The following is a 15283-nucleotide window of genomic DNA, read 5'->3' on the forward strand; positions in this document are numbered from 1 at the left end:
GAGAGTTATGGTTCAACAAGTGGAGGCTCCGGTCCTCCATCCCTGTGCTATAAGATAGAATGAGTTGATTACGTTTTTATAGCCTGTGGGATCAAGACTGATCTTGCCATATATCAGGACAAGTGACCTTCCTCAGATGATCCCAGGAGGTAGAAGAGATGAAAATAGGAACCGTTGTTTGAACAGAACCACAAAACATTTAAAAACATTGCCCATCTGTGATGGGGATAAGATTGGAGTTTGTATCCATTGGCCTCCCCTTAAAAAAAATGTCTTATGACATCATGGAAAAAGGATACCCTTACCCCAGAAGCTCATTGTTTACATGGCAGAAAGATAGTTTGAACAAGATAGAGTCAATAAGTGGTTTTATGGCGTCACCGTGGCAGGCAGACAGCACAGTTCTTGTCAACCTTCCCAGGTAGACCAGACAAAAAACACAATCAGATGAGCTAATTCTACTTCATTGTAAGGCTACATTAACAGAATCTTGCAAGTCTCAAAGTACAGTTCTCCTGCCATCACCTTTACAGCCTGATAACATAGGGAGGGTCCCTCCTGAGCCTCTTGCTCCACCCACTATGCAGCTGTGGGCTATGTTTCCTCTTATCTGACTGTTCCCTAAGCAGCATCTCTTCCCAACATCTCCCAAGGTCATTCCCACGTACCATTACAGTTCTCCAATCTGGAACCTTCCCAATTCTTGGGAAGCATGTGAATTCTGAGAGTTGTGGTGGTACCCACATATCCTGAGGGCACTGCACTGGGGATGTCAAAGCACAGGAATGATGAAGCAGCAAGACTGTATTAGAGAGGCTTTGAGAAAAGTTACACTGAAGCTCTATAATCTAATATTTTATATTTACAGATATAATTCATTAGTGTTTTGTTCATTTAGTTATGTAGCACAAGGACTATTGTGTGAATGAAAAAGCATTGTACGTACATATGTATTTACAAGTAGTAAATATAACAATCATACCTGAGGGCACAAAGTCTCCAAATGACTGGCTGCTGTTTGGACAATGTTAATTCCTTCTTCATTTGTTGATACTGAGCAAGCAAGATTAGCCACCTGAACGGGGGTGGGGAAAAAGCAGTATTAGTTTCTTTTTCAACAAGCCATACATAATCTAGGATACTGCTTGGGGACGCTAATTTTATGATTAACCATCCCTTACTATTGCTACCCTCTAATTTCATACAAGGTCATTACAATAGTCAGAAGAATAAGGTACTAAGAAGCCAGCAGCAAAAATTCTGGGCCTGCAGTCAGACACAGAAGAGGACAGATATTATTTCTTATACTGCCAGATGTAGGCCTTATTTATGGAGAAATATTTATTGCCATCTATAGCTGATGAAAATATATAATAATCCAGAGCAAAACCGTATCACTGCTAAGTTTGTTTTTGTTTATATTTTTGTTATAATCCCAGAAAAACTTACATGATCTTTTGTCCTCTGATTGCATGGATTGTAATCAAGGCTCTTGATATCAATCATAGACTGATCTGGTGAGATGCATTTTATTATTTAACAACTGCCTTGTTTAGCGACAGTTCAAAGTTATGACAGCACTGAAAAAGTAACTTTACAACTAGTCCTTCCTTGAATTTATAATCGTCACAGCATCCCCATAGTCACGAGTGCCATTTGGGTACTTCGCAACCAGTGGGTATTTACAACCAATGCACCATCCCTCAGTCATGTGATCACCGTTTGTGTGCTCTACAGCCAGCTTCTGACAAGCAGAGTCAATGGAGAAGCTGGCAGTAAAATCGCAAGTAGTGGTCACATGATGTCTTGCTTAACAACCGCAAGGAAAAGTGAGGTGGTAAGTCCGTCATGGTCACATGATATCTCACTTAATGACTGCATCACTTAGTGAAGGAATTGCTGGTTCCAATTGTGGTTGCTAAGCAAGGATTACCTGCATATAGTCTGAACTTTCTTGTAATCCACTGATACTTTTACTTATTTGTGAGCTATATTTTGATCTTTGACTGAACAAAGTGACTGAGCATGATGAACAATCTGACTAAGTTTCAGGACATCAAAACCTAAACATAATACTTGAGTAATATCCAAATTATGACATGGCTACCAATTGCTCACTATTGGTTAGGACTGGCTATTTAATATTTGACCCAGCAGAGTTTAATAGTTCCTTAACCAGCAGACTATCTGCAGGCTGATAGAGGCTTCAAGCAGTTAGCCTTTGGGCAAAGAGATCAGGTTCCCACTTTACATTAACCCATCATTTTCATAACCTGATTTGTTCATTAAACCACAGTTGCCTGAGTCTACACATTATACCATGGTGGGTCATACAACATGCTAAATCAAAGGCAAACAAGCCAGATGATGGTTTAGTACAGTGTTTCTCAACCTTAGCAACTTTAAGATGTCTGGACTTCAACTCTCAGAATTCCCTAAGCAGCATGCTGGCTGGGGAATTCTGGGAGTTGAAGTCCAGACATCTTAAAGTTGCTAAGGTTGAGAAAGACTGTTTAGTGCAATGTGTGATCCCACTCAAAATGTTGGAGGGAGGGTGCGCACCTAATACATGGAATCTCATGTGGATTGAGTATTCATTCTTTCTGCTTTAAGAGTTTTTGTTTGTTTGTTTGTTTTCCACTATATTTCTCTTGTACACAGAAATAGATACAAACCTCTAGTCCTCTGCAAACAGATGTTGCAAAAAAGCTATCCATGAAACTTCCTATCGATAAAGAAAGAAGATGAATTGCCATCTCCTCTTTTAATTCTGCTTTGAAAAACTGGTAACAATCTGATCTCTGAGGATTGAATCTTAATTAAATATAGCAGTGTTAATCAGGAAGGTTACAGGGAATTTCAAAAGATAGCTCCTGTAAGAAAGAACACTAGCCACTTTTTAATTAAGAGTCCACTCAAATAGTCTCAGAAGGACTTGTTATCATGAAAAAAAAAAAAGTCCACCGCAGTCTAATAGTGAGATCAGCATATCACAGGATATGCAATCTGTAAATCTGTGATTGATGGTTCAGTAGATCTCAGAAACCTTTTATGCTCTTTGTTGCCTTCCAATTCTCCTTATTTGTTGGCAAGTCTAAATACTGTAGAGTGTTGCACTTGAACAGGATAACTGTTGTATTGCCAAAGTGAGAAGAGTTGGATGCAAACACAGACTAGCGAAGAATTATGTTATATTCTTTCAATATTGTACTTTGCTTAGGTTGAAAAACCTTTGTCTCAACAAAGACTGTCAACTTCTATTGAACAAAATCCTTTCAGTTTATTAAAAATTGTTAAGAGAATTTGCTGAAAAGGACAAGGAAAAAAATGGCAACAGTGAAGAGAATCTGCCAAATGTAATTATAGCTTCAGGACATCTACAGTTCACATCGGTAGCATCTTCCCTTATTCTTATAATCTGATACAATATCTCGTTCCCCTCTTTCACTAATGATCCTATTAGAGATACAGTCAAGAAGCAAAGTGCTCAGTTACTTGCATATGCAACATTTAGAACATACAAATCTAAAAAGTATTGTGAGATCATTGACTCATTTAAAAATGTAACCATCGCACAATGTTCTTTATTCTCATCTAAAGATATCTGAAATATCATCTGTGAAATAGCAATCCCTTCTCTTAATGGTATCAGCTGAATACAGCTAAGCAAATACAAGTGCCATCAGGATTATTAAATGGGAAGCAAAGATACCTGAATATATTTTAAAGATAAAAAGAAACAAATAAGGGCATATCATAAATAGGGATAGGCAAAACACTCTGTTTCAGAGATGGAAAATTACAGGGAAATACAGAAAGTTCTGTTTTTCTTTTGGAATGTTCCTGAAATATCATAAACCACTTCCTATTCTGGAAGATTTTCTTTTAAAAAACTGCAAAATATACAAGAGATTTCTTTTAATATAGTTACAAACCTAAACTGACTCTCTGAAAGGCACACGTAGACTTCAGAATGATTCTTCTAATCAATTATTAACATCTAAGAATATATAGTGTGCATTCATACTGTTACAAGTACTTTTCATATGACTCTGAATTAGAATTTTGATATAACAAAAGGATGTAAACTTGAAAAAAGAATTGTTGGGACTTAGATTGACCATGCGCTCTCCTGCGAAGGCAAAGTATTACCGGAATTTTAAAGCAAAACAAAGAAAGATTATGCAGCCCCTTAAAGGTTGATCTGTTTTATTATCGCATACAATTTCATTACCCCATCCACTTCCTCAAATGAATGGAATGAATTCATGCAAAGAAGATTTTAGAAGTACATATCCGGAAGGCAATATGGGTGTGAACAGGACTCAGTGAGAATAGCTGGATCACACTGAGGAGCAGGACAGGTAGCAACAAATTGCTTAGATAGTGGATGTAAATAACGTAGTGGTATGCAAATTGTCTTGGTCAGATATTTATCTCTCTTAAAGAAAAATGTGATCCAAACGTGTTCCGTCTTTGCAGATGATACAGGATTGATCTCATCCCCCCCGCCAAAAGGGATTTCCTGGGAAGGAGAAGGACAGACTAAACATAAATCTACATATTTATATACTGATAAAGAAGAAGCCATTCTTTCCCCAAAATTCAAGGAACTGCATCATATACTGGAAAGTCAACTGACCCACAGTATAGATGAAAGCCTTTGGGAACTGAAAATGTGTGGTATTTATGATTTTGTAAGGGATAGGCAATTTGATGCCTGCCATGAAATCTCCCTTTGACAAGCCACTGCCAGCTAGAGTAGGTAATGATGGACAGGATAAATGAAGAGCTTATGGCAGTGTAAGACAGCTTGATGTATTGTCGTGCAAATTGGAAGGTCAGCACCTTATAGCTTTAATAACTAAAAAAAATTAGAAATCTCATATATGTGGAAATATCCTTTTAATACCTCTTAACTTGCCACAGACATTCCAGAACATCACCATTGTATTATTTTTATACTGCTGTTTTAGATATGCTAGAATTGCAATTGCAAATGTTTACCTCCATTTCTTTATAAAACAATCTTAGAGCAGCTTAAAGAATGCTTTAAAATATGAAGCATAGGAAAAAGCAATTCAAGTAGGTGAAATTAATTTCTTATAATGCATAAAAAATAAGATACAACAATTCAGTATAAAAAGAATCCATACGTATAGCAAAATCACCATCTGATGATATTACTTTGTTACATGAATAATTCCTAAATTCCTGGGTGGAACTCAAACTTCCAAAGAATACTAGTCAATGAGGTGATTCTTTTTGTTTGTTTTTTGTATTGTGTTATTCCTTAATGAGGAGGAGAAGGAGGAGGAAATCATCAATAACAACCACAACACAACCAGTTCAGAATATTTACAATGGGTACGAAAAAATCTAAATAGCAAGTTACATGGTGGAAATACAATAAAAGCCATACAGACATGGATGATACCAATAATCAGATACAGTACATTGTTGGTACAGTAGACTGCACACAGCTTTACTGGGCAATTTAAACTGGAAAACTCAAAAACTGATCACAATGCATTGTTATGCATTTGTATCCACAAAGTGACGTTGATCAACTATACTTAGTACAAAAAATGGGAGGCTGCGGTTTACTGCAGGCAAAGCAAAGGGAAAGTGCTCATTGAAGTTTCCAAAGAGAACATCCTGAAAATAGAAGAAGCAAAATAGGACTATAAAAGTGAGCTGTTGGAAAAATGTTTATTAATTTCGAGAAATAAACCATTACATGGTCAATATATAAAAGAAACTGAAAACAATATGGAGAAGACCAGGAATTAGCAATGGTTACCAGCTGACACAATCAAGAAGGAAACAGAAAGATAATTTTTGCAACTTAAGAACAAGCATTAAAAACAAATGTGATGAATCAAGGATTCAGTATACAACAAACAGCAGCAAACACAGACTTTGTAAAAAAAAAAAAATTAGACTGTGGACCACATAAGTAGAAGATGCAGCAAAATTGCTCAGACTGACTATAAATAGCATCATGACAGATTAGCCACTATGATCCATTGGCATCTGTGTAAAAATTATAATTTCCAAGATTCCCAAATCTATGATCACAACATTGAGAAAGTTACTGAAAATGTTAAAATTTGGACTTCTGGGGGAGCAATGGCAGATTGAAGATGGTTCCATTTTTGTGGAGCTGATGCCCGCAGTAATTAGAGGAGCTGGCGATCAGACCGGCTCTTCAGAACCATCTCCGGATGAGGGAGATGACTGGATCACCCACAGGCACTCCTTACAGAGGCTCCCTGTGAAGAGATCGCAATTTAGCGATCCCCAGCAGGTGGAGCGCTCTGGGAGTCGAGGGAAGCATCGAGCCCAAGCCGCGGTTCGGAGCCTCCAGAAGGACGCTAGATTTGCTTTCACTTCCTCTATTAATTAATGCCGGAAACTGCCTATTTGTGATTCACTTGGAATTAAAAACCTCCTGAAAGACAAGCTGCTCCCCGCTGGGAGAATTTCCTTCTATCCTGGAAGAAAGAAGATTAAAGTAAGTTTAAAGACCAAAAAGAAGGATTTTAACTTTTGGAAACAGCAAAAGGGAATTAAGAATGCGGATTGGGGACAGTTAAGAGGCCAGATGGATTTGAAATAATAGCCTTTTTATGGACTGTTTTAAACTTTTAAGGAAATATAGCAAGGAATCTTGGATTTAAATGTAAGAAAATCTGTCCTGGGAAAGTACTGGTTCTGAAAATAAACATATGATAAGACTGGGCTTTGAAGGTTAACTAGAGGGAACCAGAGAGCAATTAAAGGAAAAGATCATTCCTAACATAATGGAGGAACATTGTCTTAATATAAAATCATTTAAATCAGTTTGGGAACAATGTGTCCAGGACTTATTTTAAAATTGGGTCTAACAGAGGTTATAGAAGAAGAGAAGATTCCATTGGATAAAATTGAAGCTGAGGATGATTTGAATAAGGAGTTTAAAATGGATTTTAAAGAAATGCCAAACTATAAGAGAGAGATGGAATATACGGAAAAAGATGTTGTGGATCTGAACATGGATTTAAAGATGTTTGGTTGCAAGAGTGACATGGAGAAAGAAGCTGTAAAGGATATACAAACTGTGTGGGCTGATACTTTAACAATTAAAGTGGATATCCAGATTACAAATCAGAAGAGTGAGTCATTTTATTCTGGATCCACAGAAGGGACAAGTTAAATCTCTGAAATTGCTTCTGAAAATAGACAAGGAGATGATAAGAAATGATTATGTGGGACTTTATCTGAAGACGCAACAGAAGAACAAACCTCCTAAAAAGAAGACAAAGGAATTCAAAATGGACTTATTTGACCAGGGTTAAATTGTATAAGCTTTGATTCTGTGTTGTTATTACTGGAATCTTTTTCTGACTAGGATTGCAAGATGATGTAAAGATTTTTCTTTATAGGGATGGATCTTCTCTTTCCTATTTCTTAGAGAAAATTAGGAGTTAGTATGTAAAAGGGATGTATTGGATTTAATTTAAGATATATGTGTTATTATTACTGATATTCTTCATGTTTATGGGAATAATTTTTTTATGTTTTACTTATTACAGAAAGTTATAAGTCAAGAGGTAAAACTGATTTAGTTGTTCAGGCTCAAAACGTATAAGTTATTATTATTGGTACTCTTAATGCTTTTGCTGAGTAAGACTGATGAATTGTTCTATAACCTGATTATTGTTCAGTGATGAGAAATGGGAAGAAGAGTTTCTTTTTTGTAATAGTAGAGAAGCTGTTAAATTATTGTAATGCTTATACTTGTGAGGGAGGAGGGAGTCACTTTTTATGTGTCTTTTTGTTTTTTCTTCTTTTTCTTGCTCTTTCTTCTTGTTTGTTTATCTTTTCTAATTCTGTATTATCTTTTAATTATGTAAAACTTTAATTAAAATATTATGAAAAAAAGAAAAGAAAATGATATTAAAATTTTATGGGGTTTTTGCATATAAACTGATCACCATTCAGAATAGAACACACCAGATACAAAAATAATTGAAAATAATAATTTTTTGTAGATATAGCAATACTGGGGACAACAGAATCAAGGGAAAAGAATGGGGAGAATCATTTAGAGATCTAACAATTGACATAGGGTGGATTACAGAAAAGATCTTACAAAATCATCCCTATTGTTACTGTTGCATTGTTATTGTTGCTATAACAAATAGATTAAAGAACTGCAGATTTTTTGGGGGGACACCACTTTTCTGGGCACATGTTATATCTTACTCTATTACTTACTGTCAATAATTGCTGGGTTCCTGGAATAGTATGCAGGAAAGGAAAGGAAAGGAGGCAGAACCAATGGAGATGAAACAGAACTTCAGTGAAATGATTAGCAAAGCAAACTCCAGCAATGTGTCTGGCTGTTAAAATATGTGCCAAGATTTCTAGGTGCTCTTCAGTTGCAGCCCTGCTACATGGAACACATTAGAGTACCTTCTCAAACTTGGTTGATCTCAGCAAACCAAAGAGAGTTGGACCTGTTTATTATTTGGGTGGGAAACCATCAGGAATACCAGAGCTGTAGTTCAGTCTGAGAAGTGAAAAAAGGAAGGCTGTGGCAAACCACTTCCATATTGTTGCCAAGACATCTCCATGAAGTCATCAGAAGCTGAACTCAACTCAAAGAAGACTTTACTTTTTAATTTGATAGAGCTAGAATACAGAATGGAAAACCAAGATGGCTTTATTTTTCCTTTTACAGAACTGTGAAGTTGCGTGGCCTTTCAGGTGTTTCTGATTAACCATTCCCAATATCCCTTATGATTAGCTAGTAAACTGAATTAGGCTGCTAGAAGCTGTAGTTTAGCAGTGTCTGGAGTTTTGCAGGTACCGAGTCAGAGTAACCCATCAACAATGTGAAATTTCTTTTTAACAGGGTATACAGTATGCTCAAGCACATAGGCTAGCAAATTGGCAACCATTAAAAAGATACGAATTCCATTTTAAGGCTATATATGAGCAACACTTTTAAGAATAATTAGTGTGCAAAATAGATGTAAATTGAGCTCTGACATAGAGATCATTAAAGTGCTGGCTCTATTCAGGCAGAATTTGCAGCTGGGCCATCCTGTAAATCTTAAGGATGTCCATCTTTGCAAAAATACCCCTTATGTGACACATTACAGAAAAATACAGGTTTAACCCAACAAGGAACTTAAGTCCAGTTCTAGTTCTAGACAAAAGAATGCAAGCTTGTGAAAGTTTAAAGCTTCATTTCCTTTCTTTTCCCACCAGTAGTATTTATATAGATTGATTAGACGTTTATTAAAGCAGATTTATAAGTGTCAAAATTTAAAATCAATATAAACCAATACAGTAGAAGCTTAGTAATATTGTATAAAATAATTAATTGCATAAACATGCTATTGACAAATTTAACACAGCACACATCTCAAAAATCATACTTATTAATTATAATTACCTTACTAATACACAAATCCCAGGATTTTTTTTTTAAAGAACACATAGGAGCTAAAATCATCATCAATACCACAAAGATTAAAATAGTCCAGCTTTTTGAAAAATATAGGTGATGTGGTTATTTATTATGCTGCTGAATTATTCAGATTCCCATCAGTTTACAGCAGTTTACAGCAAAATAAAATACAGTAGAACATCCACTGTAGGTCTGTGCCATTAGCAACTTTTTGTACAACATCTGCCATAAAAACTGCTGCAGCTAAGCCAATGAGTTATTTAGAGGCACTGGGGTTTGGCAGGGAAAGGCATTATGTCTAAGATACTGTATATCCAATTTTAACTGATAGGAAAAAGCCCACTGAATGGGTTACCACCATGCTAGGAGGATAAATTGGGATTTTTTTTTTCTCAGATCAGGATTGGAGCTCTGTTTGGTCCTGATGGACAGTAGCTCACTCCTCTACTAAGGCTCCAGAAAAATTACTTTAAAATATGGCTTAGGTGGTATACAACTCCCTTGCAATTAGTCCATATTATTGACAATATACCATCTACCTGCTGGAACAGCTGCTGATCCCTTGGCGTATGTATACATAAGTGGTAGAAATGACCTTTCATTGCTAGCTTTTGGCAGGAATCCAAAATGACATTACTGTTACAATGGTAGAACACTTATATCTTTGCCTGAACCTTGTTTATTGGATATGTATAATGATTGCAATAGAAATATTAAACATTAAATAAAATTGGTCTCCTCTTTGCTGCTGGCTGCATGAGAGACTATGGTCAAAAGTTGGGAAGATCCTTCAAGTTTCTTTGAGAATCTTTGGGGTGCTAAGGAATGGAATATAGCCCTTGCAAAGAAAATTACATGTCAGCTTGAGGTTGTTAAGGGCTCAGCTACAGCAGACATTCCTGAGCAAGTGTGCTCTCCATTGAAAGTTTCAGGACTAGAAGTTTATCTCCCTCCTGTCCTATTCTTAACAAGTTTAGATTTTGGCTGATGTGGGTCTTCCGGGCTGTGTGGCCATGTTCTGGAAGTTTTGGTTCCTAACATTTCACCAGCATCAGTGACCGGCATCTTCAGAGGACAGGAGCACAGACAAGAGAAGTTCTCTCTGTGCCCAGGATGATGTGACCCTTTTGTGGGTATTTATAGAGATCAGCGAGGGTGCCTGCAAGGGGGGGGAGTTGTGGGTTAACGAGTGGCTGCTTGTTTTGGTGATCAACGAATGTGTGTATCTTCCTGGGGGTTAGGCAGGGTTTTTTGTGTTGAGTTGTTAATGAGTGGCTGCTGAGGGTGATTAGCATGTTCATTGTGTGAATTGTTCACATATCCTGGTGGCTGAGCTGAGTTCCTTGACCTTTTGCAGGCTGTATTTTTCAGGATTGGTAGCCAGGTTTTGTTGATTTTTAGACTTTCTTCTTTTTTATTGAAACTGTGCCGGTGTTTGTGAATTTCAATGGCTTCCCGGTATAGCCTGGTATAGTGGCTGTTGGTGTTGTCCAGTATCTCTGTGTTTTCAAATAGGATTTTGTGCCAGTGTGCTTGAGAGCATGTTCAGCTACTGCAGGTTTTTCTGGTTGCTGTAGTCTGCAGTGTCTTTTATGTTCTTTTATCCTGGCATGGATGCTGCGTTTTGTGGTTCCAATGTATGGTATGTGGTATACTCCTGCGGCGGTGAGGGGGTCCCTTTTATCTTTTGCTGATTTTAGCATTTGTTGTATTTTTCTGGTGGGTCTGAAGATTGTTTGGAAGTTGTGTTTTTCCATCAGTCTTCCCATGCGGTCCGTGACCCCTTTGATGTAGGGCAGAAATACTTTGTTGGTGGGGGGCTGTTTTTCTTCTTCAGTCATGTGTTGTTTTCTAGATTTGATGGCTCTTTTTATTTCATTCTTGGAGTAGCCATTCGCTTGTAGGACCCAATTAAGATGGTTAAGTTCAGTGTTTAGGAATTGGGTTTCACAGATCTGATTGGCACGATCCATCAGGGTTTTGATAATGCCTCTTTTCTGACATGGGTGGTGGTTGGAGTTTTTGTGTAGGTACTGGTCTGTGTGTTTTTTGTAAACTTTGTGTCCTAATTTGAGGTCCGGTTTGTGTATGACCAACGTGTCTAGAAACGGAAGTTTCCCGTCAATTTCTTTTTCCATGGTGAATTGTATATTGGGGTGGATGCCGTTTTAGATTTTACTTCATTTTTCTGTGTTGTTTTCCTTTTCTGTTCCTTCATTTAGTATGTTGATAGATAGGTTTGCAAATCATTATATTTAATAAAAAAATGTAAAAAGAAAATCTTTTAAAAATCCACTGTAAGAAAAACAGGAAAAAATGTAAATAAAACTTTCATGATAAGGAAAAATAAACAAACAAGTAAAAATTTACTCCACAACTCCCATAACATCATAGCCTAGAACAACTCATAAAACCAAAATGAACAGTAACAATAAAGTAAAAAAAAATCCTTAATAACAGTTAATAATAATGAACAGCAAGAGAGCCAGTTCAACTTCTAAATGGAAGCTGTTCCAAAGAATAGGTACTATACATTGTCAGGTTCAGCCGGTGCTGCACGACTAGGAACTTGCCCAGCTGCACTTTAGTCAATTTCACGCTCGAGCGCCAGCACAGAAAGAGGAAGTGCAAAGTGCGAAACCGCAAACTAATGACTGGGCCCCCTGGCGCCACTTCACTAATCTGGAGCGGATGCGTTGTGTTAACGCCAGAGGGCCGCGGGCGCTATAGACAAAGGAGAGAGCCCCGGAATTGAGGAAGAGATCAGCGCGCGAGGGGGAGCTCCCGGCTGGGCGCGCGACAGAAGCCCCAACGAAGGCAACGACCACGCCACAGGCAACAACAATCAAAGAAACAAGAGAACTGGGCTGAACCTGCCATTCCAGTAGAAGGGGGGGGGGATTACAGGGGGCAATCTGCAATCTAATTTGTAATATGTAACCTAGCAACGGGGCCCGCGGGAGATTGGGACGACTATAAATGAGCAATGTAAATGTGCCAAGCCAGTCCTGGCTTTGTTTGTAACTGTTGCGTTACGCTCGAGTAAACCTCTTTTGTGAACCACACGTGTCACGGGAGTTTCTCTTGTCGAACGGGGCAAATCTTACATACATGACGGTGACACTTTCTGCCACCCTCTGCACAAAAATGGAGCACTACTAGAAGCATCTCTTAGGAAGATATCATCAGCTGGGTTAACACTGTTTGGAGTAAGCTGCAACTGACATAAAAGTAGTTTAGACATGATAGAGCATCATATTATTAATATCTTCAAAGCCTGAAAAACATTGTAAAAAGTATTAGGATGCAACCAAACTGACGATATTCTGCCAACTAGGAGATATTCTATGATAGAAAATGACACTCTAACATTTGAAAGGAAAGATTGCAGGAGATGGAGCAGTTACACAAAGCAGTTACATGTCATGCAAATGGGTGACCAGGATTCCCTGCCCCCCACCACCCATGGGTTGTTTTCAGGAGACACATAGGATTTCTCCAGATTTCTAATCTATAATTAAGACACTTGGGAGCACTATAATTGTTATGTGTTTCCTGATTGACTGATACAATCTTACTTTCAGCCACAATGGCCAAGAACAGGCTCAGGAATCAGTGGCCACTTGTAGCCCTGAAGCTACAGATAGTTCACCCCTGCTCATATAGGACACCCGCTATTAAAAGACCCTCTTTCTCATAGTAACCTTCCCATTGAAGCATTTAGAGAGTATCTGTGTACCAAATCCAAGACACAAGTAGGTAAAGACAGGAAGAGTTGTTCCAACAGGTCCTGAGCTAACTAGAATTTTATAACCCCAAACCAGCACTTTGAACTGGACCCAGAAACAAATTGGAAGTTACAGAGGCTATAATGGGCTAGTATAATACACTCTTACATTTCATACCATTTTCTTCTCTCCAACTTTCTTCAACACTTCAAAATTCTTGCTACATCGAGAGTCTCTCAAATTAAATCTTGCTGAAAGCAAGTGAAATTCTCTTGAGGTCCATGATTGCTGAGGTGACTTTTATTCTTCTGTATTTCATCAAGACGACCAAAGCAAGTTGTATATTTCACAGATTTCTCCAAAATGAAGTAAAATAGTTGGCTTACCTGGCTGATATTTAAGTAGCTGAATTTGCAAGACAAACGGGAAAAGAAGTGACTATAGTGGGGGCAAAGCACTGGGAGAAAACACACAGACTTCAGAGACAAATAGCTGTCCTCAATCTCATCACTGCTTCTCTGCTCAAAATGGCTTCCCCTGCAGTTCTTTTTCCCCTAAATCAGCCAACTGGTTGGCACTTTAATATGTGTTATACTCCAGCTTCCATCATCAATGGAAGTTGTCATCTTTTAGCTTGGGTTGGAAAATCTGCCTCAAATAAATGGCACACTCACACATACACATACACAGGGCTGTAAATATGCATTATCCCAAGCCCTTTATAATTTAACATTGGTTCTTCGCCAATGTCTTACAAAATAAAATTGAACATATTTAGCTGGTGCACAATACTCATCATCCCATTACAATACGAGTCTATTTCCTTCTTCCCCATTACTGGCAAAGAAGTGCATGTCAGCCGGAGAAAAGCAAAGCCAATGACCTTCCTTCTCACATTGGCACAAACACTAAGTTGAAACAACAGTTTAAAAAACCATTAGAAAAACAGCAATTAATTTATTAGTAATTTTGGTTTCATAAAATGTCAGGATATTATGAAGAGACAGACTACTGAATGGCCACAAGAGGTTATATTAACAAAATAATTTCTCCTCTAATTAGTAACTGAAAAATAAGTGGAATTCCTACAACAAACTGTTTATGGATGGAGAAAAAGGAAATAAAGATCTTGGGGTCTTCTACCTCCTTGGCCTTTCTATACTTTTCTAGTATCTGTCCAGTCAGTCAACTGAGGGGAAATGTTTAATTACTATAGTTGCCATGTCAAGGATTGGAAACTAATTCTTGAAAGCAATTGGATCTTTTCTTACAAGTCGCTAGGTAGATTTTCCTACCCTGAAACCATAAAAAGGCCATGTGCTGTTCTGTACTCCAAGAGGGGGAAAAATGAGTAATAAACCCTGAATATTGCCCACATAGCCAGCCAGCTACATGTAGAGTGCCAGGCAGTTTTCCAGCTCTTCTTTAGGCCATAGATGCAAACACTAATATAAATACTAAAATAGGCTTTCAAAAACAGGAAAAAATGTAAAAATCTACCCTGCATCCATGCCTAGTATGGTTGTTTTGGCTTTGCATTGTGATCCTCCCTATAGTAATTAAGAAAAGCAATGATCCTAGCATGATTTGCCAGGGTGAGAGAGATGTCAAGTTTTGCCCAAAGATGTGGCAGTTCTCAACCCTCTCATCCCAGAAAATGAGGTCAGAGAAAGATGGGTCTGGAAGTCTGGCACCAACCAAGCTTCCTCAGGGTAGTTATAGGGAATCCAAAGCCGGCTTGTCTCTTTTTATGCATCTGGTATGGAACATCCCTGCTCGGCTATCCACGTATGTGATTTGGAAAGGACTTCTTAACTTAGTGCCCTGTTTTTGCACTGGGGGCACTGGGATGGGTCCAAGGTGAGGTAAGCAGGTGGGAAGGATCAGCAATCCCGGAACAGGGCAAAGTGGGGAGCATTACCACAGCCCAGGCTTAATGCCCCCCATCACCTGATTATGGTAAGTAAACATTTGATCTGTCCATGAAGAAGCTTGCTCACAACCTGCTATTTCTGTGTATCAGCCCTTTGAGATTGCCCAGTCCACCACGATCCAGACTCCACAAGAAGACTAGAACTAAGGTTTATTGAGA

General features: G+C 38.0%; 1 protein-coding gene across 4 annotated transcripts in view; it reads right to left on the minus strand.

Annotated features, from left to right (window-relative positions):
- Positions 1 to 15283, minus strand: part of CTNNA3 (catenin alpha 3) — a 703663-nt gene that overhangs the window by 270057 nt on the left and 418323 nt on the right. For 3 of the 4 annotated variants that reach the window (XM_088144300.1, XM_088144298.1, XM_088144301.1), the window contains one exon: positions 983 to 1075. The exons of the other annotated variant lie outside the window; for it this stretch is intronic. In XM_088144300.1, coding sequence (XP_088000426.1) covers positions 983 to 1075 — 93 coding nt within the window. The remainder of the gene's footprint in view (positions 1 to 982; positions 1076 to 15283) is intronic. 4 annotated transcript variants of the gene reach the window in all.

Source organism: Python bivittatus, unplaced genomic scaffold, assembly GCF_059951505.1.
Source record: "Python bivittatus isolate LINGU-HERP-01145 unplaced genomic scaffold, Pbiv_v1 ctg000400_np1212, whole genome shotgun sequence".
NCBI lineage: Eukaryota > Metazoa > Chordata > Lepidosauria > Squamata > Pythonidae > Python > Python bivittatus.